This window comes from Peromyscus eremicus, chromosome 8a (genome assembly GCF_949786415.1).
Source record: "Peromyscus eremicus chromosome 8a, PerEre_H2_v1, whole genome shotgun sequence".
NCBI lineage: Eukaryota > Metazoa > Chordata > Mammalia > Rodentia > Cricetidae > Peromyscus > Peromyscus eremicus.
The window spans coordinates 71,619,108-71,644,842 of record NC_081423.1 but is presented as its reverse complement, the minus strand read 5'-3'; the positions used below and the strand labels follow the sequence as shown (position 1 = coordinate 71,644,842).

General features: G+C 49.7%; 1 protein-coding gene across 5 annotated transcripts in view; it reads left to right on the top strand.

The window, feature by feature from the left end:
• The window catches only part of Msi2 (musashi RNA binding protein 2), a 360,898-nt gene that overhangs the window by 22,958 nt on the left and 312,205 nt on the right, over nucleotides 1-25,735 (top strand). The window contains exon 1 of one of the 5 annotated variants that reach the window (XM_059271496.1): nucleotides 1,877-1,996. The exons of the other annotated variants lie outside the window; for them this stretch is intronic. Coding sequence (XP_059127479.1) covers nucleotides 1,904-1,996 — 93 coding nt within the window. The 5' untranslated portion in view covers nucleotides 1,877-1,903. Of the gene's footprint in view, nucleotides 1-1,876; nucleotides 1,997-25,735 lie in introns of those variants that run through there. 5 annotated transcript variants of the gene reach the window in all.

Below are 25,735 nucleotides of genomic sequence, written 5' to 3'. Positions count from 1 at the left end.
ATTAAGTGGGCATTTGGGTCCCTCAGTGCTATTTTCCTCCTGGTAGGAACAATCTGTTTTTAAAAGAACACACTCACCTTTAAATGTAAATGGCTGTGTCAGGAGTTGTATTTGATTTTCAATTGCCCATGTCCAGCAACGCTGTTATTCATTAAACAATAAAATGTTTTTAATCTTCCTGCAGCTGTGTTCACTGTACAGGGCTTACTTTTGGAGAGGAGTGGGATGAGGGGCTTCCGTGTTCCCTCTCTTTCTCCCTGTTGTACTTATCAGGGCTTCTAGAAAGTGGGGATGGAATCCACTCCAGTGAACTTTCCCAAGTGAGTGGCCGGGAAGTTTATAAGCAGCGACCACCTGGGGTCTGTCTGGAGCGACTGTCCCGGAGGCTAAAGGGCTTCCTTTGTGGGCAGAACCCAGAATTGGGTTTGAATCAGGCCCTTTTAAAAAGTCTGTAGCTTTTCCTCCTCACTCCCCGGCCCCTCACTTTGGGAGGGCTTGGTTTGTCCGTCATAACCAGAAACAGGTTTGGAGCTCCTGATCCATTATAGATGTGTTTGAGACATGCCAAGCCCGAAGCCACTTCAAGAGCATGTGCCTATAGATACGGAGGAAAGAAAGGATGAGAGGGAACGGGGAAAGAAATTGTCTCTTCCAGATCTCCTGAAGCAGAAACAGAAAAACCCAGGGCCCCCAGAAAGGCACGAAGAGGAAACATTCTGCTCAGAGCGATCACAGTTAGTGCTTGGGTGGGAGGCCCTGCCCAGTGAAGGTTGTCGGAAGAGTCAAGGACATGGTGCCCTTCTCAGAAGGTGCTCTCCGTGGTGCCTCTAGGATTGGGGCTGGTTATCTCGGGCTCCTGGTGGAAGAGTACACGTTAGTGGCATGGGCAGGGAGCGAGCGTTCCTGTGCTGTCCCAGCTGGCCTATGTTTCTGTCCCAAAGATCCTTCAGTTAGGAACTATTGCAGGCTCTGTATCTGTAAACAGTTTCTAAAGGGACTCAGTACCAAGAAAAACTAGCCACCTTCAGGCAAATGAAGTGTTAGAGGACCAGGCTTTCCACTGGGAAGCACCTTGCTTTGAATTCCTGGATCAGCACAACCCAAGATCTGTATTTTTTACAGCTTGAAAAGGGCCCCCTCGAGTCGAGCCGTGACCAAGCACTGGTTCCTTTTCTTCCCTTTTGAATTTCTCCGTGTTACCGTAAGAGTCTGAGTTGGCTGGGCTGTGCCCGCCACCCTGCCTGGTTGTCCTGGTGACGCCTGGTTGCAAGGTTTTGAAGGTAGCCCTGCGTTTGTCCCCACCCCCGTGACGTGTGTAGAGTGCAGCTGTGGCCCAGAATCTATTTGAACTGATCTGTCTCTCACTCCAAACAAAAAATAAACCTGAGCGCTCCGTGTATGTATTTTTGAGGTGCGTGTGTGTGCTTTTTCTCTCGACAACTTCGTTCCCTACAGCTGTGCAGCCACAGCCTGGTTTGAAACCTGTGAAGTTCATTTGTCTTTAAATGACGAGGGTAAATGGGAGGGCAGAGAGGCGAGCTCTGACTCCTACCACACATCGAACGCCATAATCCTAATTTTTTATTTAAAAGCGTTTTATTAGAATACCGTATGAGGAACCGGTGAGATGGCTCAGTGGGTCAGGCGCTTGCCACCCAGCAACGCAAGCCTGATGACCTGAGTTCAAACCCCGGAACCCACACGAGGGTAGAGAGAACCGATTCCAGAGGGTTATCCTCTGACCCCCGTCTGCACACCACCCTAGTAACAATTTTAAAATATTATAAGATAATTAATGCAAAGAAAGTTTTTCCATCTGCTGGAATTTTTCAACTATACTTTTTTTTTTTTGTCACCATGGAGATGAGAACTTGGGGCTCAGTGATGTCACCTTTCCCACTGGATGGGCTGGCTCTCCTGGACTGGCCATCAACCTGAACTCAGGAGGTCCAACCTGCTGGTAGAGGGAGAGAAGTTAGTTATCCAGAGGCCTAAGGTGGGCCCACGCCAGCAGCTAGTCAAAGCTCTCTTACCCTGGGAAGGCAAGTTGGCAACAATGTATGGGTGTTAAAACGGCTCTGTCTGATGTTCTTTAGGGTTTGTTTACTCTCCACTCTCCTTTCTCACGAGTATTTCTCTCCAGCTTTTGAAGACGTTGCATTCCCGTTCAGGATAAGTATGGAGCAGTAAGGTTGAGCTTGGGGAAGAGGGAATCCGAGAGTCTGTGGCTGGCCCTCACTCCACTTCCCAGGTGAAATAGCAGAGTCCCAAGACTGTGCCGCGGGGGCTGTTCAGAGCTACCCCATGTTCCTGGGACTGAAGTGTTTCTTTTTTGCTTTTTCCATGTCTTTCAAGTGGGTAAAGTGGGTAACAATATGGCAAAACTCAGACAGTAGAGTCACGCAGTTTCACAGTGGGGCGGGACGTGGCCGTTTAGGATGGGGTTTGCATGACTATCTCTGCTTCTGGTACAGAGAGAAGGAGAGAAGGTAAGGGAAAGAAGAGGGTCGGGGAGGAAGTAGGGGGCAGGAGAGAGTCTGGGGAGACTTCTCCCAGAGAGCCGTGTAAGTGTGCATTATCAGCTGATGGGAGCCTTGGGAACCCCCGGTTATATTTGGGAAGCTTTTGTGTCTATCTGTTTTGAGTTCTATGGTCTAGATCTAGATGTTTAAAAGCCGTTATAGAAACAGTTCCTCAAAGAAGTATTTCTATGAACTTCGGTGGCCCTGGAACCCTGTTTTTCCCAGCAAGCCTCTGCATTTTTAGAAATGTTTTCTCATGGCCTGCCCCTTAGCAGAGGCCCCACAAATACTTTCTGTCATGTAGTTCTGATTTCTTGAGCAGGTGTTTGGGACTGTGAAGGGTTTTATTAAAAAAAAAAAATCTGTGGGCTCTTTGTCTGGGAGATCAATATCTTCTCGTGCTGCATGGATGAGTGGGAGGAGGGGCCTGTGTGACGCCCCTGCGTTTCTGATGAGGGCAGGTGAAGGAGGGTCACGTGGCTCAGATGCTCCTTCCGTGCAGTGCAAGCCCTTTCTGTGCGCCTCTCCCTTTCCTTTGACTGATAGCCAATTCCGTGTTCCATTCCTACCATGGAGACGGAAGAATTTCATGTAGGTCAACAGGACTACCCGCTGTAGCCGCCACCAGTTTTTGGCATTTAAGGAGCTAATTTTCAGATAGATTTGAATCTTCAATTTGAGCACCCGTTTTAAGTGTTTCTGGGTGGGCAGACTCGGAAGGTAGTTTGTGGCGCTGACTCTTTTAAACTCCAGTTTCTCCTGGAAGCTGTGTGTCCTTGCCTTTTCCTCGAGGGTCCTAATAAGAACTGCTGGGCTAAATCAGCGTCTCTGAGAATCATTGACTCACTAATTGCTCATAAACGGAGCCCTGGCTTCCCCCTCCTGCTGAGAGCACTTTTTTCTTCCGCTCCTCCTCAGGAGTTAAGGCAGACTTTCTGCAGGGTTTTAGAGGTAACCCATAAAAGAGTTTGGCCTGCTGCTGTTGCTAATTGTGCGCCTTGGAGGTGACCACATCACCAGCATCCGGGCTCCATAAACAAGGGGCTGCATGCCAGTGACCTTTCCTGCCTAAAACTGCAGGGCCCAAGGTCGCCAGCTTGATGGGGAGTGCCTTTCCCAGCCCTCTGTGGGCCTCAACTTAATTTGCTTGTTTCCTGAGGCAAAATGACCTCCCAGTAAACTTGCCAGTCAGTCTCCTTTTAAAGAGAACAAATGAAGTGAGGCTAGGTGTGTTCTCTGGAAGGAACGGGCAGTGCGGGAGGGGCACAAGTGCTTGTTAAAATGCCTACTTGGGGTTAGACTTGCGTGCGGTCAGTGGGTTAGGACTGGAGGCCCAGAGCGCAGCTGGCGCTGACAGGGCGGGGGCCACAGGAAGGTCGAGAGGCAGCTGCAGGGCAGAGGCTGTTGAAGCCGCATTGAATATTAAAAAGAAAGCATTCTGGGGCTGGTGAGATGGTGTAGCGGTTAAGAGCACTGGCTGCTCTTCCAGAGGACCCGGGTTCAATTCCCAGCACCCACTTGGCAGCTCACAACTGTCTAACTAGAAATACATGCAGGCAAAACACCAGCATACATAAAATAAAAATATATATATTTTTTAAAAGAAAGTATCACCCCTCCCCCCATCTACTGTTTTTTTCTGGTATTCCTCAGATCAAGAATCTCAAGAAGCTTTTATTAATTTTGTCTATTTTTCTGCTGAACTAAACCGTTACTGAGAAACTTCATCTTCTCCAGGATCTCTTATGGAGCCCAGGAATAATAACCCGGTAATCTTAAGGTAGCAGGGTGTAGATAATACAGGCCAGTTCACCCTTAGGAAAACCCAAGCTGCCTGGGCCACCTGATCTTGGAAGGCCCACCATATGGGAGTTTGGGATGCTCCTTGCACAGTTTCTACTCAGCCTTGAGAGAGTGTGCTGGGGCAAGAGCAACTGGGGGCACACTGCAGGTAGAGGATTGCCAGTGTCCTAACCCCAAGTCTGGTTATTGGTTTGTGTTGAGTTCAGAATTCTGGTTCACTGTCCAGTCCCGGGCGGAAGCTGGAGCTGTGGTTCAGGAAGCATTGTGGTACCTTCCGTCTGTCTATTCTTCACGGAAGTGTCACACAGCCCTCTTCTTGCCTTGGTAATGTAAGGATCGTAAGGATTGTAAGTGGTGTGTGGACTCTCTTTTTCCAGGGACCCCCTGGGTGAGTGAGTCAGGCTATTTCTATGGAGTGGAGCGTAGGCTGGGACTGGTCTCAGGAGCCCTGAAGGGATGTTTGGGCTTCCTTCTTCATTATCTCTCCCTGTCTAAGATCAGGCGCTGCTGTTTGGTGGTTAGAGCCTCTTACTTGGAGATCGTTCTGGGATCCGAACCTTGACCGCGTGCCCTGGCTAGATGATGTAACCCTGGAGCCCCTCTCTTTAGCCACCTGTAGAATAAGGATGATCAGACTTGGTGGCTCCTGAGGAGGATACACACTCTTCAGAGTACCTCACACAATGCCTGCCATCCCAATGGCCAGCCTGGATGTAACGGTTGTCGCTGGGCCAGGGAGGAGATTTATGTTGTAACCAAACCTTCCTCAGTGAGTCACCTTTGCTGCTTGGGCTGGGAAGCCACAGTGGGTGCTGTTAGGTTCCCTGTCCTGGTGGGTTAGCTGTGCCCCCGTCTCTCTGCCAACCCCCCCCCCCCCCGTGTCTGGGGAATTGAGGGTCGGTCTCATTGAGTCCCCAGCCTCTCCTGGGTCAGCCCTTCTTTTCTTGGGTCCAGTCCCTGAGCCGTATGTACAGGGCCACTGGCTCCGGTTGGTACTTAGACCTTTTTGGCTGTCAGCTAGGGTGGATCTGTGTCATGACTAAAAGATGGCATTGGTGGCTGTTGATTCCTGCTTCTTTGGGTAGGAATGGGGGTGGGGTGGAGGATTTGGGGCTTAGGGGGATGGGTGATAGAAGGCACAGAGGAGGCCATGGTACGATTGTGGTGTTAATGTTTAATTATCGGTGGTGCCCTAGCCTAGGGTTTCACAGTCTTGACAGTGTTGACATTTGGGGCCAGATAAACCTGTATGTGCGGTATAGGGAGAAAGAGATATGAGACAGGGAAGCACAGTGTGCCTGGTCTCTGCCCTGAGACTCCAGTGAACCCCATCTTCTCCACGTGGCTCTCAATGTCTCCCGGGGACATGGCCTTCTGGTTGAGAAGCATTGATCTGGCCCCTTAAGTGGCTTCTTTTTAAGGAAGGGATCCTTTATGGGTTCTGAGGTTCTGTTCCGCATGCATTAGAACCTGCTTATGGAGTTCAAGAGCAGGAGGATGCCTGGAAATGTACAGGGCCCATAGCCAGGCTGCCGCAGGTGACCAGGCAAGTGCTCTTGGGCTGTGTGACCTTTCAGGGACAACCCTCTCTGTTGTCCTGGGCTCGAGCTTTCCCATCTCTGCGCTGTTTCCGGGAAGGACCTTTTCCTCGAGAGCCATTGCCTGGTCCTGTCTTGGTGTCGCCACCACTTGGTTCCGTGCTCACAAGTTGTGCCTGGCACACCCAGACCCATCGCTTGTAGGAAGTGGCTTTCCTGCACACGGTGGATAGAATTTAAGGCTTTGATGAAAAATGAATTATTTTTCAGAAAAAGTTTGGCTTGCCAGGACTCTGTGCCAGGGAAGTTGCCATGCAGCAGGGGGAGGTGTGTGGGACCTGGCCTTTGCGGTAAGCAGGGTAGCTTGTTGGTTGAGAGCACAGACCTCCCAGGGAGTTACAAAGGTCCACGGTGGGGCCAGTTAAACAATCCCTCTGTGCCTCGGTGTTCTCATCTGGGAGATGGATATGAGAGTAACAGTGACTGCTCTGGGTGGTCGGGAGCCTGAGGGAGCGAAGAGCTGAGCCTGGAACCTGGCAAGGGGTTGGAGGGCACTGTTTTCACCAATGGCATTTTTCTGTCGTGGATTCGTTAGCTGTGCTCGTGAAGTTTTGTGACAGTGATACTTTGTTTTATTACATTGATATTTTGCGCAGCGTGCATGTTCATTGTGGAGGTCAGAGGACAACTTGAGGGTGTTGGTTCTTTCTTTCCATCATGTGGGTTCCAGGGATTGAACTCGAGTTGTTAGTTTTGGCAGCAAGCCCCCCTTTTACCTGCTGAGCTCACTGGCCCCAGGACGGTGGTTCATAGTCTGATGGTGCGGCACGTTCTCATGGGCCCTTTCCTGGGTATGTCGAAGGTCCAAGATTCAGTGTTGCCTGTCTCTGGTGTCACCGACACGTGGTCTGCGGATGACCTAGTGACTCTGAAATGGCAGGGTCATGCTATCATTAGGAGCAGTGTCCTTCACCACATACTCTTCCCAGCATCCTGGCTTAGGCCTTGGGCCACTTGGTAGGCGACCGGGCCTGCAGGCTACTGATCACGGCCCTGATAGTGAACTGGGGACAGCTTAAGGCTGAGGAGGAACTGTCTCCCTTGGCCTATGGAGCATCCCCGTCCCTGCTGCCTGCTGAGCCATCTCCCCCACGCCCAGTTCTTGCTCTGCTGGAGCCGCAGGCCTGTTTTTCAGGTTGTGTCCTTTCAGTGGGTGACTGGAATGTGTGTGCCTGCAAAAGAAAACATCAAAATGTTTGGGGAGTGTTTTAGGAAAATAGCATGGAGCAGATTGCCAAGGCCCGCTTATACGCCTCTTTTTCCTTTCCTTTTTGCTCCGTACATGTGCGATCAGCATCCGGGAGCTTTCTGCAACACAGCTTTGGCTTTTCTTACCCCAACTGTTCTTTCTTACAGCAGAGAGGATACAATTCAGCACCAATAATACTGAGCAATAAATAACCCCGAGAAGATGAATAGCCTTGTGTGGTGGTAAATTAAAGTTGATTTATTGCACATAATATATACAGGTGCTCCTAATGTAATTAAGCAGTGAGGCTTTTAAATGCTGCAGAATCTGAAAGAAGACCCAAGAAAATTGGGTCTTAATAAGGCTTATTGAAATAACAGCTAAACATGCTGCTTAGTACTGTTAGGGGATGCTGAAAGATGGATCTGCTCTGCTGTGCCTCTCACTGTGGGATGGCACACCTGACCCGCTGTCAGTGGGGCCTGCACTAGAATCGCTGTCCCCACAGTAGGACTGGGTTAGCTTGAGTTGTGCCTGCACTTTGACCTTGCCTCTTGCATAGAGCCGTCAGGTGACCAGCCACGGAGCAGGCTTTTGCCAAGTATAGGACAACAGAGTGAGGCTGTGGGATCGAGGCCTTGGTCTCATTTGGCACCCCAGTCGAACTGACAAGCGAGGGTTCATTCACAGAACAAGCTTACCAGTTGAGTGCTGGGGATGGGAGGCAGGATAGAAGTGGAAAACGGAGTCTATCTTTAGGGGTGGGTAAAGGGGTGAGAGTGTGGGGTGCGTGATCGCAGAGAGAGCAGTGGAGAATGTCCTTGGGAAATAGAATTGGGGATGAAGCCACGAGACGGGTATACTCAGGAGAATGCCTGAGAGCCCCGTGCATTTGGAACTGGGAAGGCCTTGGAGAAGCAGGGCAGGTCGGAGCTTGGGGGCAGTAGCCTGGCAGGAAGAGTAGGGTTGTCAGGAGGCATTAGAGGGGTGATGTGGGTGGATTGGCGTTTCAAGCCGACGCAGGTGAAGAAGAGCAGAATCGGAAGTTAGATGTTTGAAAGTTCTTTGCAGCGTTGTGGGAGGCAGGGCTTGGGACCGGAGCAGGGCACAGTCAGTGTGGATGGCAGGGCATTCAGAGTACGTGCCTCAGGTTGATGAGGGCACTAGTGGGGTGGTGGTGGTGGGGTACACGAGAGAGGTAGATGAGCACTCAGCCAGTGGTGTCAGAATCCCTCCGAGTACTTACCAGGAGCGGAGGTGGAGGGGTTTCTCTGAGGTCTTCAGCTGTCGAAGCGCCTGGGCTCCCAAGGGGTACAGACGCCTGTGGACCTGTGGCTCACATGGAGAGGTGGTGCCAAGGTTCTGTTGGAAGTGATAGAGCTATTCCACAGAGCGATCGGGGTCGGAGGTGTCAGTTTGGGGTGTGTCCGGGGGTTGTCTTAGAGGCTGAAGACTCAGGAGCTGAAGGAAATAGCAGTGTTCATCAGTCCATTGAGGAATCTGTCCTCTCATTTGATGTGCCCCACCGGAAGAAAACCTACTAGACAAGCACCCTGACTGTAGCGACAAAATAGGCCAGGGGGAGGTCATTCTTCTCCACCAAGGGTTTCAGAGTAAGATCATTTTCAGTAATTAACTGACCTTTTGACTCTAAAGAAACTGTTTCCTGCAGAAGTCCTTTTCTGGGACTCATAAACTCAGTGTGCGTAGTTTATGGTACCCATCAGCTATGGCACCCAGTTTATCCTAGGAATGGTTCAAAACAGAAGCCAGGACTTGGTCAGTGACACTGAGCACCTGTGGCTTTCAGAGCTGTTCCTGGGTGGATCCCAAGCCTGGGGTCACAGGTCAGACTGAGGGGAGACACTCAAGGCTTTCCTGCTGGGAGGAACAGCCCCCCATGACACTTCCTGAGTCCTGCTTGGAGTAGGAAGCCATTGTGGGGGGGTGTAGCTCTCTGGCCATCTCTTCAGGATGGATCAGGGCCTGTCTGTACCTATCATTACTTGATTTTTTTTTTCTTTTTGCAGCATTAGAAAAGACTCAACTGTCTGATCAAAATTTCCTTCTGGGTATAGAGCACATCCCCTAAATATACAATCAGGGCTTCGTTGTTGTCGCGGACCGTGGTTCAGTAGATGTTGAAGATGGATAGACAATGTGTATTCACTTTTCCTGAGGCTTGTTCAGGGAGACTGAAAAAGTCCCTTGTCACCTTTAAGTGGTTCTGTTCCTCCCTCCTGTTGTGGGACTCGAGGGAGATGGGGTGGAAGTGGCCCTGTCCATGACCCCTAGGAAGGCTTCGGGAAGCAGACTTGTTTATTTTTGACAGCTAGAACAAATCCTATATGGGGAGTATCCTGCTCTGACCAGCAACAAATTGAATATTCGTGTGACCTTTTTCTTCCAGCGTCGGAGAGAGTGGAGAGGGATGAGAGCACAGCATCCTCTGTCATCAATCTTGCCTCCTTGTTTGCTCAGCGCAGCACTCTCCAGGTACTGCTTGCCCATCTGCCTTTGATGCTCAAGTACCAGCAGGTGCAAGGGGCAGCACCTCTGGCGCTGTGGCAGATGAGCAAGCGGAGAGTGGCCGGCCACGTTGGGTGCGGAGGTGGCGGGGAGAAGGAATCGAGCTTATCCAGCTCTTCCCTCTCTGCCGAAACCAGCTGAGGGTGGCATGCCCAGATCAACTCAAAGCGGAGTGAAAAAGTGAATCCAGGAGTCCAGAAGCTTATGGGTACCACCCCGGGGCTTTCCCTGCCTCCCCTGCATGTCACATCCTCTCCAAGGCAGTCATCTTGCCTTTGAACCATCCTGCCACCGCCACAAGTCAATTTATTCCTTCTTTGTGCTCCCAGAGGACCCTGCAACTTGGCTAAGAAGGAGGCATTTGTTAGTTCGTTTCTTCCTTCATTATTCATGCAGCTAGTAGTAATTAGCATTTAGCGGTGTGGTTGCTGGGGCTAGTTGAGTTGTTGTGCTCGGTCACTGAACAAACATTTGTGGATCCCGTGCCCTGGGCTGGATACAGGGTGTGGCTCTAGGGTTACTGAGATGGGGCCAGGGCCTCCTTTGCCTTTGGGTGTGCGGTCTGTGTGGGAAGGAGGGTCATTAAGGGGAGGTGCTGAATGAACCGGGGAAGGATGCTGAGGGTGGTTTGCGACCTTGGTGGGGTTGTAGGGTGGGGGTAGGGGTGGCGGGGAAGACCTGGTGTTGGTGAGAGCTTTGTTAAGGTGTGCCAGCTGATTTGGACCTTAGAGAATGAATAAAAGCCTTTAGGGTTGGAGAAGCAGAGACTGCTCATCCTTGAAGGCGGACAGGATTCTGGGTGTTTTGTTCCCCAGCATGGATGATGGGGTGTGTGTGTGAGCTGAGTGGCCTCTGCTCCCTTCTTTCTGTCATTCACCTTGCTTGCCAGGCAGATGGCTCACAGTTGGCAAGGAGGAGAACAGCAAAGGGCGCTGTGGAGTCTGCGGGCTGAAAAAGAGCAGACATCAAAGCCTCGAGAGGAGAAAGATGAGCCTTGTCACGGCCACCAAGAGAAGGCTCCCACAGCTATGAGCCCACTTGGTGGCCCTTCAGCTAAAGGTGGCTCTGGGGAGACTTTCTCCCCCCTCTTCCGTTAGCAAGTGAGGTGGATTGAGGGGTCGCCCAGAGCAGCGGTTGGAGATGGTATTGAGGCATTTGGTGGGGCCGCCTCCCCCTGGTGTGTAAACTCCATTTTTCTTTGTTCTAGCCAATGTTTTTTTTACTGATAGGAGTTGCTGAGGGGCTTGTGGGGGAGGGGGGAGGAAAGGCTCCTGTATAAACAGCTGTCTTGCTGATTCAATCTACAAAGTGGATTTTATAGCTCAAGTATTTGTTCTCGCTTGAAAATTCCCAAACAGCCCTGTCATTTCCTTAGCTAAGAGAAGGGGGTCTTTGAGATGTGGGGGCCATCTCCGCCCATCAGAAACCTTCCTTGAGGGGCGGGGAGGAGGAGGGAATTCCAGAGAACTTTCTTTGAACCAGTCATTTCTAAAACAATCTGATGCAAAGCGCGGAGGACTTTTCTTTGCAAAGTTTGAGTTACCAGTTCACACTTCTTTCATCTTGAGTTAACCACATTCTGTTTTTTTTTTTAACCCTCGTCTTCCCCAGTCATCACAGCTGAATACCTGCTTAATGTTTGCATGTAGACATTTCATTTTCTTTTTTTTTTTAATGCAAGATTTCATCGTTGCGTGATCTGAGATAGTTGGTTGCCCTGAGATTATTAATAAATTGAGATGGTTAATGGTGTGTGACTCAGAACATATATTTAAAAACAAGTTGGAATAGGAATAGGTCTTTTACAAAATTAATTTTTTTGTTAGGCTACTCTCTTGAGCCTTTTTGTTTGAAGCCAGATTGCTTTGTAGTGTTCATATAGGCCCGATTGCAATGAACATAAATTACTTTTAAATACCGGCTGGTTGCTGTGGAGAGAGGCCAGGGCTGTGGCTGCTTATGGAGAGGTTAAGAGACTTGGTCATTGTCTGGGTTTTTAATCTCACTGTAGCTCAGACTCTGTTCCCTTGGAGGCTGGCAGACTGTGTCGAAGATCGCCTGCTTTGATGGTGAGGAGGATTAAGGCCCCTCTCCAGAACCAGGACATTTCCTTCCCAAGGCAGAATAGATAATCATAAGACACTTGGTTTTACAGGAAGTTATGTTAAATACCGATGCGGAGCCTGGGACAGAAAGCGGACGTCAGTGGAAACCTGGTGAAATCTGAGCAGTCTGGAGTTTGCTTAGTAGCTTTGAACTGGTGTTGATTTCATACCGTGGTCAAGGTAGCGTGGAATGAAAGCTGGCGACATTAGGGGTGACTGAGTCAAACGTGCAGGGAACCCTCTACCTTTGCTTAGGCTTCCGTTAGTGCCAAGTTATTTTAAGATAAGACACAATTGAAGGTAGGTTTGGGAGTTGCTTTAGTTGAGAGTGTTTCCATGCTTTCAGAATGATCTCTATGTAGGGAGGACAGGTTCTTCCTATGCTAGAGACTGAGAAAGTAAGGCCTCAGGGGCACCAGGGAGTTTGCCAGTGCCCATGACCCCACAGCGTCCTCCTCCAGCTCATGCCATCCCTCTACAAAATGGTAGCCAGTGGGTCTCCTTCTTACCTCACTGCGTCTTCTAATTCTGCTGGCATCCACTGCCTGAGCTGGACGGCTAACGTCTCTTCTCCTGTGAGGATCAGATAATTGCATTTAAAAAAAAAAATACTAGTTTCCTCTCATCCCATGAGTATAAAGGTTTCTTCTAGAACCCTGATTGGAAGCTTCCTGGGAGTTGAATTTTGTCACTTTTTTGTTTTAAAAATGTTCCTATTCCACAGATAACACATAGTTATGATGTAAAAATTAGCCATTAGAAAACGTCCAGCATTGCAAGGAATGGTTCCCAGGGCTCTTCCCCACCCTAGTGACACATTAGAATCCCCCCCCACCCCCGTCTCGCCTATTTGTATCACGGATCTCTATTGAGGCTTACAATGACAGGTCCCTAGTATGAATATCGTTTTGTAGTATGCTTTCCAGTTGGCGGAGTCTCTTTGGATGGCTCTGCCTGTGGGAATTGGTTGTCTTCTTGTGTTTGTACTTTTAGGTTGTCCAGCACCGTGCTGGGAGCCTTGGAAGCTTGCAATATGTGAGATTATCATTGTTACTCCTGTTAATGTTGTTATCTTAGAGCAGGTAGGACTGGATTCAGATCACATTCGATTCTTCTTTTTTTTGGGGGGGGGGGTAGTTTCAAGACAGGGTTTCTCTCTGTAACAGTTCTGGCTGTCCTTTATAGATCAGGCTGGCCTCGAACTCACTGAGATCCACCTACCTCTGCCTCCCAACTGCGGGGATTAAAGGCGTGCGCCACCACCGCCCTGGTCACGTTTGATTCTTATGTGCTTTAACGAGGAGAGAAGATGGAGGGGTGTTTTATGGTGTAGTGCTGGGAGTCGGGTGGGGGTTGAGGAGGAGGAGGAGGGAGGGACGGAGGCAGAGTACCTACGATCAGCTTCCTGGCACAGATGCCACCTTAGGATTTCAGGGACAGATTTTGAGCACTGGTGAGTGTGTTGGGGAAGGGAATGGTAGACATGAACAGATCCCTTTGTGTGGATGGAGACAAGGATGGATCCAAAAGGTCTCTTTCTGGAAGTTCCAGATGACGGAGGATGTCCTCAGAGTATAGCTAAGTTAAATCACAGGTGGACACGAAGGGTTGGGTTAGTGGAAGGGAGGGCAGTTTGGGCAGGGCAGGGGATACTCAACCTTTGGCCTCCAGTAACTCTTAGGGCTCCCTGGAGCAGAAGGAAATAATGAATGGTACGGGGACATTTTCACCTGGCAAGTGAGTTGAGCCGAAAGGACTAAGGCTTTATTAAAGAGTTTCTGTAAGAAGGAACCTGTGTTAGTCAGCTTTCTGTTATTGTAACAAAATGCCTGAGAGAATCAGCTTACAAAGAGAAAGGGTTGTTTTTGTTGAGGTAGCACACCATGGCAATAGTGCCTAGGGCAGCAAAACAGCTCATTTTGTGCACAGGAAGCAAGAGAAGGCACCACGGGGTTCTGTGGTCGTCTGCTAGGGATGTCCCTAACAACCTAAACACCTCCCAGTGGCTTTACCTCTGAAAGGTTCTGCTGCCTTTTAAGAGTGCGACCCAAGGGCCTGTCCTTCGTCGACACATGGCCCTTTTGGGAGCTGTTCAAGATCCAAACTGTATCAGAATCTGTGTTCACTTGCAGTCCCCCACAGGGGAAGCTCATCCAGAGAGATTCTGAGCACATCCTATCCATGAGTGAGGGATGATGGTTGCCTCTAACTTGTTGGATTCTAGGGAGACACTGGCAGGCCCCTGCTTCCTCTCTGGAGGTTGGGGTAGGGATGGGAGCTCTACACACTGGATTCTCAGACGTACCTTATTAAGGAAAACCACCCAGAAAAGTGTTAGCTGTGTGGTTCCAACTCCACTAACTATGTGGTGTGAATAACAGCTTGCTAGACTAACCCTTGCTTTGTTACGTGAGTAGATACATTTCCCTTTTGGCCTAACCTTTCCTGGGCCACACCCCTAGATGCTTTACTTAACTCAAGGGGAATAGGTGGTAGTTACTATTGAGAGCCCTTCACAAGCAGGCTTCTACAGAGAATGAGAGGTCCCAGAGAAGGCTGGCACCAAGAGAAGACTGCAACTTGAGCTTAATGTAATATTTCACCGTATACAATATATATATACACATTATATATAATATATTATATATGGCACACAAGGACGAACATCCACCTGTTGGCCATGTGGCAAACTGTTCTTGATAGTCTTGCCTTAGATTTGTCTGCCTTGTACCCTACCTAAGAAGACTTCATTTTCATGCAGACTAGTGTTTAATCTTAGCACTTGGGAGACTGAGGCAGGAGGATTGAAGGCTCCGGGCCAGGCCAAGCTATACAATGAGACCCTGCTTCAAAAGCAAAAATAACAGAACAGGAAAAGGGCAGACTGAGGCCTGTGGGATTCCTTTGTGGATAGCATGCACGTCTGATACCTTGATCTTCAGCTCTAGTATTCATTTTGACTTCTGTGTCTCTCTGAAACAGAGCCACCGTGCACATCTGGGGTGTGTGACCGAGTGTAGTAGGATCCACGTCTGGTAGCAGAATTGCTGCATCACGGTCTATGCGGGAGTTGGGTTTGAATGGAAACTGTTCTGAGGAAGCTCTCGGTTCCATGTCGTCGTTTTTATCGTCCTCCTTCCTCACCAGTCCTTCCCATGATCAGACTCGTGCATTTGTGCCTATCTTGTACTTTAATTTCCATTTCACTAATCGCTAATGAAGGAGAGCATCATGCTTGCTTCTTTTAGGGAGTGGAGTCTAGGCACTAACACATGAGATACCACGGACCCCCAGCTGCATGATGGTAGGCCGCGTCTTCTTCAGGCTGCTCTCTCGTCTTGGGACAGCAACAGGCACATTTTTCAGTGTTTCAGTGAGAGTTTGGGGTGTGTGTGTGTTAGCTCCGTGTGTGGGGCTTTGAGAGCCTGATGAAGCTGATGCTTCCTCCTGCTGACCCCTTATTTTATTAAAAGCCCATGGGTGACAGCAAGCTGGCTTCAGCTCCATCTCGTCTTGCTTGATAGGGGCATGTTGTGCCTTTTAGTATAAACAGGCAAATAAATTAGAACTCAGGCGAGGTCCCCTGGGTTTGGTGGCAGTAAACCTTGAGGGAGGGAATGAGTCCAGGGAGGCCCCGGGGACAGCCCCAGGCAAACAGTGGTGTCTGTCAGGCCCTGGGAGCAGGGTGGGGTAGGGTATGATGGTGTGTAGAGGCCTGAGTGGGCCTGGGAGGATGGCCACAGCACAGGATCCTCTTGGGAGTCATAGGGTGGTTCCCCAAATCTGAACGAGGACCAGTCAGGCAGGGAGAACCCTGCCATGGCGGAGGCTTTGAGGGAGGCAGCGTTTGTTTCAATGCGTGTTCAGTTGAGTGCTTTTATGTGAAAATAGACCTTTGATGTGCTGGGAACGGAGAAGGAAAATCTGCTTTAGCACCTGGGGAAGAGAAGCTGCCTCTGGAGTGGGGGTGAGGGGAAGTGTTCTGTTCAGACAGAACAGAGCTGTGCACTCTGTGTGGGCTGTGGTGGGCATGCTCATTACCCCATGAGAGGGAGGTGGGAGAAAGCACAGGCTTTGGGTCCTGCATGACATGTTTAGAAACAGCGTTAAGGAGGCGCTATCGAAGGCTAGTGGCCTGTTTATAGTAGGGATAGATAACAGCCACATAAACACCACCTGTGCTTACGGACAAGGTCTAGGCGGGAACAGCACAAATAATAATCACTGATTTTGTTTGTCTGGTGGGCTAGTGGGTGTTTAAAAAAAAAGTTCCGTGTTATTATTCGAGAAAAAGTCCTTCCTAAAATAAGCTTACCCTGAGTGGTCTGTCGTTCTATTAGGCCACTGTGGATACCTGTCAGCTCATTCACTCACTGTGCTCCTGTTAGGCTGGGTTGTTTTGATAAAGACAGTACTAGTCCCTGCCTTCCGGAAGCTCAGGCACCCCTTGTGGGATTCTAGAAGGTAGGTGTCCCCGGAGTCAGGAGCATCACCAGGAGTGGGACCCAGTTTGTTGCCAGAGAAAGTCAGCAGTCACAGAGTCTTTTGGAAGGACCTAGTGTGTGTTTGTGTGTTTGTGTGTGTGTGTGTGTGTGTGTCTGTGTGTGTGTCTGTGTGTGTCTGTGTGTCTGTGTCCATGTTCCAGAAACATGGAGGACCTGGAGGAGAGAGATTGCAGTGGCGTGGCACTCATCCAGAGGGGAGAGGCCAGAGAGGGCCTGTAGCATGTGTTCCTGGGTTTGTGGGAAAGGAACGCGCGCCTAAGAAGCGTTTACTCAGAATTCTTGCCCTTGTACTGACCATCTGTGTTTGAGCAGTAAGTTAGTTTTGGTTAGTTCTCCTTGAACATGGGATGTAATCTTGTCACACACTCCTTGGAAAAATGGAGCATATCAGAAGAGGCCTCCCTAGAGAGGGTCTTGCTTACAAAGCCTCTGCGGCCCATCCTCGGGGAATCCCGGTATAATGACTGTTCACTGAATACCCACCGTGTATTTTGAAGGGGTTAGGGAGAGACAGCAGAAATGGGAGCTTGGGATGCAGGAAGCTTACCCTCTGGGGTGGGGGCATTCAGGTAGGGAGAAAGCAGTCATAGGTCAGGGAGGCATGGTCAGGAGGTTCTGGAAGGATGGTTAGCAGCCCAGGCTTTGGGAACAGCCTTTAGTCAGGATTCCAGGCGAGGGTATGTGGGTCTGCAAAACACCCCAGTCAGAAGCCCCAACAGATCTCGTGTCTGACTCATGGTAGTTTGCTGTCTCATTAGTGCTGGAAGAGGGGCCTTCGTGGCTGGTGTGGCTGTCAGGGTTTAGAGAAAGCCAGGTATCCCTGGAGTCGTGGTGTTGAGGGGAAGGTGAGGGAGAAATTGCTTCCTTTGCTCTTTCCCTTAGCAACACGCATTCACCCTGAGCTGATTGGGCATGCTCCTTCCAAACAGATAGCTTTCAGGAGGAGTTAATAAATTAACATTCGGGGAGAAGAATCTGCCGTGGTGCCAGAGAGGCCTTGGCTGCCAGAGCCAGAGACGTAGCTAACAGAGTCAAAACACGCGTCCATTGTTGTGACATCGGCCCTCCTTGGAGTGTGCAGCTCAGAGAGGGGGCAGGAAGATGGATCCTGAGTGTTGAGTGTAGCCCTCGCAGCTCCTTTGAGGACGCACGCCCACGTCATGGAGGGTGCCTGACAGGCAGGCTGGAATTCACTTGTGTGGGCTCAGGTCCCCTGGAGGCCAGGGCTACAGATTCTGTTTCTCTTTTCTTGTTGAGTCAACTTTGTCTCCCTCTGTCCTCTGACTACTGATGACACCTCGTGAACCCACAGGTAGTGTGGAAAGGCCCAGCTGCGCTGTCAGATTTCAGACCGTTTGCACTGTGCATAGTTGAAGGGAATGTGATGTAGGTATGCATCATCGAGCACGTTTGGAGTCTTGACTGTGGAAGAGAGAAGCCAAGGGAGTACTTGAGTTCAGATGTTTGCAATCAGCCTGGACAGCATGGCCAGATCCCACTACCAAACAACCACTACCACCAAACTACAACCACTACTCAACTACCACCACCAAACTACACCACCAAACAACCACCACCACCAAACTACAACCACCACCAAAATACCACCACTACCCAACTACAACCACTACCAACCACCACCACCAAACTACAACCCCACCAAACTACAACCCCACCAAACAATCACAAGGACGGAACACATGCAGAGGGCGTGGCGCTGATGCGGTGTTGGGCATATCCATCCAGTAGGGATTTATTGGACACCTGCTGTGTGCTCTGAGGACAGCAGGGGACACAATGAACAAGGATCCCAGACCCGGTGGGTCTTCCTTTCTTACCATCCATTCAGGGTAGAGAGAGGCGTGGCTCCTGCCTCCCCCGAGGTGTAGAAAATGACCATAGACTCTGGGGCCACGGGATTCTGTCCCACTTACTTCATTGTATTCAGTGAGGAAGAGCTTTTCTAGCCGCCACTTGAGTTTGTCTCTGCTTGTCCCTTACCTCCTGCGGGCCTCTGGGGCTTGGAGTTCACGCTGCCTGTGGAGAAGAGCGGTTCCTGCCTGCTAATGAACAATCTCTACTGAGGCCCGCGGCTTACAAAGTTAGATTTCACCTGCACTTGGTGCGCACACATGACCTTACGGTAGTGTGGCCGCAGAACTGTCCTGGCCAGCTTTTTGTGCAGATGTGGACACTCCCTGTGCCCTAGCTCTTCTCCGTGCCCCAGTTGTGGATCTGAATTCTAGGCGAGCAGCTCCATGACCATCTCACACGATGATGAGGGTGATGACTGGATACTTTGCTGGCTAGTTTTATGTCGACTTAATACAAGCTAGTGTCCGAGAGGAGGGACTCTCAATTGAGAAAATGTCTCTGTAAGAAAGGGGTGTAGGCAGGCCACGTAGGGCGTTTTCTTAATTAGTGATGGGTCAGGGAGGGCCCAGCCAGGGTGGTGCTGGGTTCTATAAGAAAGCAGGCTGAGAAAATTGTGAGGAGCAAGCCAGTAAGCAGCACCCCTCCATGGCCTCTGCATCAGCTGTCCCCTCTGGGTTTCTGCTCTGCCTGCCTTCAGTGATGAACTGTAATACAGAATGAGTGAAATAGACCCTCTCCTCCCCCAGTTGCTTTGGTCATGGAGTTTCATCACAGCCCCAGTGCCCCTAAACCAAGCCAGAAATCCTAAGTGCAGGGGCAGGAAGGAGACTGTGTGGCCCCTCCTGTCTGTGGAGCTTCAGGCTTTGGTTAGATGCGCACACTCCCTTGGCTTCTTTGACCCATCACCATGTTCTCACCACTTTGCCATCAGCTCTGACGTCTTCTTCAGTGCGCACGCCGTGGGAGTCTCAGGCTTGGAAAAGGAAATTTGCAGTTAAAAAAAAAAAAGTCTTGCTGGGCGATGGTGGCGCACGCCTTTAATCCCAGCACTCGGGAAGCAGAGGCAGGCGGGTCTCTGTGAGTTCGAAGCCAGCCTGGGCTACAGAGTGAGTTCCAGAAAAGGCGCAAAGCTACACAGAGAAACCCTGTCTCGAAAAAACCAAAAAAGAAGTCTTTTCTCACATCTGTTTCTATTGTGGGTTTGTACATGTGTGGTCAGAGAACATCTTGAGGGAGTCAGTCTTTCCTTCCACCATGTGGGTTCTGGGCATCCAGCTCAGGTTGTCAAACTTGACTATAGCTGCCTCTATCCTCTGATCCATTTCATTTGCCTGTTTTATAGTTTTGAGGGATGATTTAAGTTTCTAATTTTTTTTTCCTCTGGACCTTCCAGTATTCCCCAAATCCTTACATCCTCACCCTCCATGTTTTCTGAAACTCCACAAAACCCCGTGTGATGGTTAATTTCCATTGTGAGTCTGGCTTGGCTCACGGTGCCCACTTGTGTGGGGAAACTCTCGTCTAGGTATTGCCGTTTGGGCCTCTGTGATGAGAGTGACATTTTACATGTGATTATACACCAAGCAAACCTCCCTCCTTAATGTGGTGGACACTTCAGATTCTTTTTTTTTTTTTTTTTTTTTTTTTTTTTTTTTTTTTTTTTTTGGTTTTTCGAGACAGGGTTTCTCTGTGTAGCTTTGCACCTTTCCTGGGACTCACTTGGTAGTCCAGGCTGGCCTCGAACTCACAGAGATCCGCCTGGCTCTGCCTCCCGAGTGCTGGGATTAAAGGCGTGCGCCACCACCGCCCGGCGACACTTCAGATTCTTGAGAGCAAGCAGTCTTAACAGTAGAATGAAGCTTCCTAAGGCAGGAAGATGGGGGGCGGGCTTGGACTGGACCCAGGAAACCTTCTCTGACTTTTTCTAGGCCTGATTGCACATTCCATGATTCAGGTTGCAACATCAGCTCTTACCTGACCTGCTCAAAGAATTTCAGACTTGGTAGCTCTCGCAAATTGCACACCGATTTCTTAAATTGGTCAGTCCGTCCATCTGTCTGAGCATCCATCCATTTATCTGTCAGTCAACTAATCAGTCAGTCTCTGTCTATTTCCTGCTGGTTCTGATTCTCTAGAAAACCCTGTTAGCCCCTATTGGAGCAATCGCTTGTTTGCTGGGTTTTTTTTTTCCGCCCCCATGTTGGAGAGTGTGATGACGGGGATAATGCCTGTCCGGTTCTCATCTCCCTCTCAAGTGCTTCCAGAGAGCCAGTGCTCAGTAAGTATTCGAAGAGTGAGTGAAGGCATCTGTATTCCCTGAGAGGTGAGTGGCTCTGCTTCGTTGTGGTCTCTGCTCTCCCATTGATCAGTTCTGGGTCCCAGGTCCTTCCTTTGTGACACAGGGACCATCTCTGCCTCCTGGCTGGCTTTAAGGAGTAAATGAGATGGGGTTTCTGTTGGGTAGGAGTGGTTTGGAGTTAATCCAGCACGAGGGGTTCCCTAGGCTGAACATCCCGAATCCGAAGTCTTCCCTACACAACCGCAAATGGAAAATTCCACACATGGTCTTGTGATGGATTGCAGTCAAATCCGGGCACACTAGAAATATTGCCTAAGATTACCTGCAGGCTGTGTGTTCAAGGTATACACGAAACATAAATGAATGCTGTGTTTAGACTTGGGCCCTATCTCAAAGACATCTCGTTCTGGATTATAGCAAATATTAGAAAACCAAACATGAACTTGAAACTCTTCTGGTACCAAGAATAGTGAATGAAGTCTACCCAGCCTGTCCTAGCAACCACCTCTGCCTCCGTCGACATTTCCCAAGGTTGCTTCACAGATAATGTGAAATAATGGGCAGAACATTCTACAACAGTGGTTCTCAACCTTCCTAATGCTGTGACCCTTTAATACAGTTCCTCATGCTGTGGTGACCCCCAACCATAACATTATTTCCTTGGCTACTTTATAACTGTAATTTCGCTACCCTTACGAATCGTAATGTAAACATCTGTGTTTCCTGGTTGTCTTAGGCAAACGCTGTGGAAGGGCAGCTTGACGCCAAAGGGTCATGACCCACAGGTTGAGAACCACTGTTTTAGACCATAATGGGTGTCATAAGTGCCAATTACCCTCCAAGTGCCAAGCTCTTGCATGAACTTTGTCTTTAAATATAATTTCTATTTGTGTCTCATAAAGCAGTTTTCTTACACTCTTTCTCTTTCGGAGGCAGCATCTTGCTGCGCAGCCCAGTCTGGCTTCGAACACACAGCAGTCCTGTCTCAGTCTCCCTAGTGCTGGAAATATAGATGTGAGCCACCACACACAGATCAGTGTCCCAGGGTAAGGATGAGGAAATAAAACCCAGAGCTCTCTGCCCTACAGAGGACTCACTAGGTACCTTTTGGTTGTGTGCCTACTTAATAGTTGGGCTCAGACCCTTGGTGGACCAGCACTGTTCTTTCCCCTGGAGTGTCTTTTTTTTTGGAGTCCCCAACCTTTTGATTGCATTACTATCGACTTTCGCTTGGTGTGGCTAGCTGTGTTTTCCCGCTGTGCCGTGGGAGCTTGTGTGGCTTTTCATCTGTCGATCTGCTTCGTTCTACCTTGACCGTGCCGCTCACCTACGTTTTGTAAAAAGTGAGTTGGTTGTTGGGAGAGGCTAATGACCACCGTGGAGATAGAAAAACCAGAGCTTCTGTCCCTAGGGCTGGGCTTCCCATAGACGCTAGAGGAAGATAGTTCTCTGGCTGCATGAGTCTCCCGCAGCCAGCTGTAGGCTGGCATGAAGTAGGTGTCATTGGGTGTATGGTGACGATTGCAGAAGACCAGCTTGCTTCACTTCGTTCCAGACTTCAGCTTTGTCTGTTGAGGTGAAGACGAGCTTTATTTTATTTTTTTTCTAAAATTTTGATTGAGATTTTTTTTTAGATCTACGCGTACAAATGGGGAAATTGTCAGTGTTATTGTACCATCAAAATAATAATTGTTTTGAAATCTCAGAAATGCACTTTCATTGATGATTTAACTGTGTTAGCTCTATTGGCCTTTTTTTCTAAGATGGTCTTAATGAGGGCAATCTTTTGGGTTGTACTTCAGTGATCCCCCAGGTTTCTTAGCACTTTCTCCTGGCCTTGGGTTCATGTTTGCTGATTAGGCTAAATTAGATGGCTAGGGAGCCCCAGGGGTCCCCATCTCACCCTTCCCCCAGCACCAGGGCTTTTTTTTTTTTTTTTTTTGAGACAGGGTCTTACTATGTAGCCCTGGCTGGCCTGGAACTTACTCTGCAGATCAGGATGGCCTGACCTCCCGGAGATCTGCCTGTGCCTCTGGAGTGCTGGGGTAAACGTACCAGAGTCTTGTGCAGGGCTTTTTGACATGGTTTCTAGGATTGCATTCGGGTCCTCGTGCTTGCATGGGGAGCGCCTTCCTGACAGAGCTGTTTGCAGGTCCGCCTGTCTCTCTCTGGCTGCTCATTCCACCTCAGGCCCCCAAACTACACCCTGCAGTCCCGAGGGCCTTCTGATGTTGGTTTCTGAGGAAGGCACAGACCCTCTCACTTCCATGGTACCCTGAGGCTAACCTCTTTCCCAGCGGAAGGTTTTCCTCCCCTCCACTGAAGATTCTAGGAAGGAATTTCAGTGGTACCAGGACCTGGCACACCACTTGGGCTATTTTATTTACCCCATGGCACCATTGACAGAATTACACCTAAGGCTGATGAAGGTGCCCAAGGTTGTCCAGCTGCTTCCAGACAGACCTTCCAGGCCATGATGCTCACTGTCATGAGCTAGTGAGGCCCCTGCCTTAGCTATTAGCCCCATGAGATCACGCAGAGAGGACTAACTAGTCTTCTTAGCAATGCCAGCCAGGTTTTCTATGGGCTGAGAAAGCCTTTGAAAAGAAATGTTAATATTCTTCAATAAGTCAGAATGCCCCGCTGAGACTCTGAACATTTGCAATTCTGTAGTTCCTCTGTTCTCCTGGGCCAAATCATCACAGGGAATTTTAGCTTCAAGTTCGGGGCTAAGGAACTTTGCTGTGCTCCTGTCTTCCCTGGGAGCTGGAGGCTGTGTTCAGAGCGGGACTCCTCTTGTTCCTTGGATGGTACCCCCTAGTGCCAGTTTTATCCAGAAATTGCTTTAGGCTTTCTCACAGCTTAGATTCCCTCCTACCACCAGCCACTTCCAGAGTGGGCTTGGAGAATAAGTCGTTTTAAACCTCTGCTGGCCTCTTGTTATACGGCCCTACTGCGGGAAAGAGCGTCTGCTCCAGCATGGATGTACATTGGGGCATTTGTACGGTGTACCCATTGTGTCTGTGGCTGAAGTTGCTGTGGAGGTATGTGCTGTGATCATTAGGGAACATCTGCACCAGTGAGCTTGTGATTTGGTCTTTGTGACTTGGTTGTCCTTGAGGGGAATTCTGGATTGTCAGGTAGCAGTTCCATGAGCAGTTGGGGGACAGGGTCCCTGCTTGGGACTCCTTCTGTCAGCTAGAAGGAACGAGAGAGAAATCACGACTCCGTGGCAGGAGGGCTCTGGAGCCTCCAGTAAAGAGCTTTGGGAATCAGTGGATTCAGAAGCAGTCTGGGTCTGCCATCAGACACAAGCGAGGGTCTGGTGCTGTCCGCTGGGCCTCAGCTTCCTGAGCCTGGCTCCTTGTGGTGATTAGGAGTGGGAAGGATTCAGCTTCGGTGAGTGAATGGGTATGTGTGTGCTTTCAGACCTGGTGAGTGTAGAAGTTGGCATAGGAAGGGGTGGACCACATCTTTTCTGGTGATGCTTCTTTCCTTCCTGGTCCCTGGCTTGTTTGGAGCTGCATCCTGCCTCTGTATCCCCAGGTAGGAATCCATGTACCGCCTCTTGAATTGCTTCTGGGGTAATTGACACATTGCTGATCTTCCAGAATGTGCTGGAACAGAACACATGGTGACATCAGGCCTGAGAATACAGGACTCATAGACTTGGAGTCTCTGAGAACATGTCTTCTTGTATGTGAAGGAAAGAACTTGTCTTTCCTTCCCAAGAGAAGGGAGAGGGGTAACTTAGTTCTTCCCTTGGCCTGAGACTTCCTACCTGTTCAGTGGGGATGTTAGTGTGTCCTTGCCTCTTAATGCATGGCAGGTGGGGGCTGGACAGTGGTTAAGAACTTTTGGTGCCATGACACTTTCGAAGAGAGCCTGAGGCCAGGCAGACCTGAGTTCAAATCCTTTTCTGCTTCCTCCTGGCTGGAGACTGTGGGCATGTTGAATGTGCTCCCTCACACTCAGTTTTCTTATCAGCACAAAAGACGTAATGATGAATTTTGACCAGAATGGCAATAGCTAACAGCTCAGGACCATTGTCGTGAGGATTTGGCGAGTTTCTGTGTGGCACAGAAATACCAAATTCAAATACCCAAGTTCCTGTAGTACCTAGAACAGCCGGGCACTTGGTGGTACATGGTAGCTCTTGTTACTGTTGTTCGTAGGAAACAGGGCCTTGGAGGCTGGTTCTGTTGGAGGCTCGTTCCTAGAGGCTTTTGGTTCCTCCAAGTGTAGGAAGACTTCGGCTGTGGAAGTCAGCGATGGGCGTAGGAAGCGTCAGGTCTTTGACTTAGAAGCAGATAATGAAGGGGTTCTGGGTCATTTCTGAACAACTTGGGGACAGATATGTTTCTTGGACAGGGACAGATCTCTCTGGATTGTGAAGTCTTGTTTTGCAGTGAACGCTTGGTAAAAGGGACCATGGTGACTTTGGATGCAGTGAGAGACGAACTCCTTGTTGTTCCAGGAGGCTTGGGGGGGCATAGGAGGAACCCCAAGTGCTAACAGTTGATTCTGTGAACACTGACCACAGAGAGCTGTGAAGCTTGAGGAACAAAGAGGGAAAAGCCTGTTTAAACCTTCAGGGACAAGCCTATGGAGGACTGCTCTGCTGTCCACCAGAAGAGGGGCTTTTGCAAGAACTGGGGTTACAGTGTCTCGGTGCCTACAGGCAACTTCGGAGGGCAAAAAGTGCCTGAGGTCCTCAGCCTGGGTTATAGAGCCCTTCCTGCTACCCCACCCTTTTCAAAGATCATCTTCAAAGCCTCCAGCAGAGGAAACCTGAGAGGCAAGGGAGGAGCAGACCCGTGCACAGGCTTTTCCCAGCCCTAGGGATGTGCCTGGTGGGGGAGAAAATGCTTTGCAGGAGTTTCAAGGCTAGCTAGCCTGGTAACCTTCAGAAAAGCCGACCATGCAGTCTTCCAAGTGTAAACTGACCCTGCAGAGATAGCGATCCTTTCATATTTCAGGTTCTGTGTGAAAGGGAAGAAAAGACATTGCAGGAAGGTGCCTGGGCTGTTCTTTACTGGCTCGGAGGACACCCTAACTTTTAACTGAGCTCTCCTCTCTGCTCTTTGAACATGAAGGATGTCAGGATTTTGTAGTTGCGGGCATGAATGGACCTGCTCTGGCACTCTGAGCACACGTTCTAGGGCACCGTCTTCGTTCCAAGGAGGGTCAAGGTTTCCCTTTGCAGAGGTGAATGCTCCTTTTTATTACCTCACCTGGTGCTGTCTTCTCTCCTCAGGGCGGCAAGTGAAGCTTGGCCACATGCGGCATCAGATGTGTCCATCTGACAGC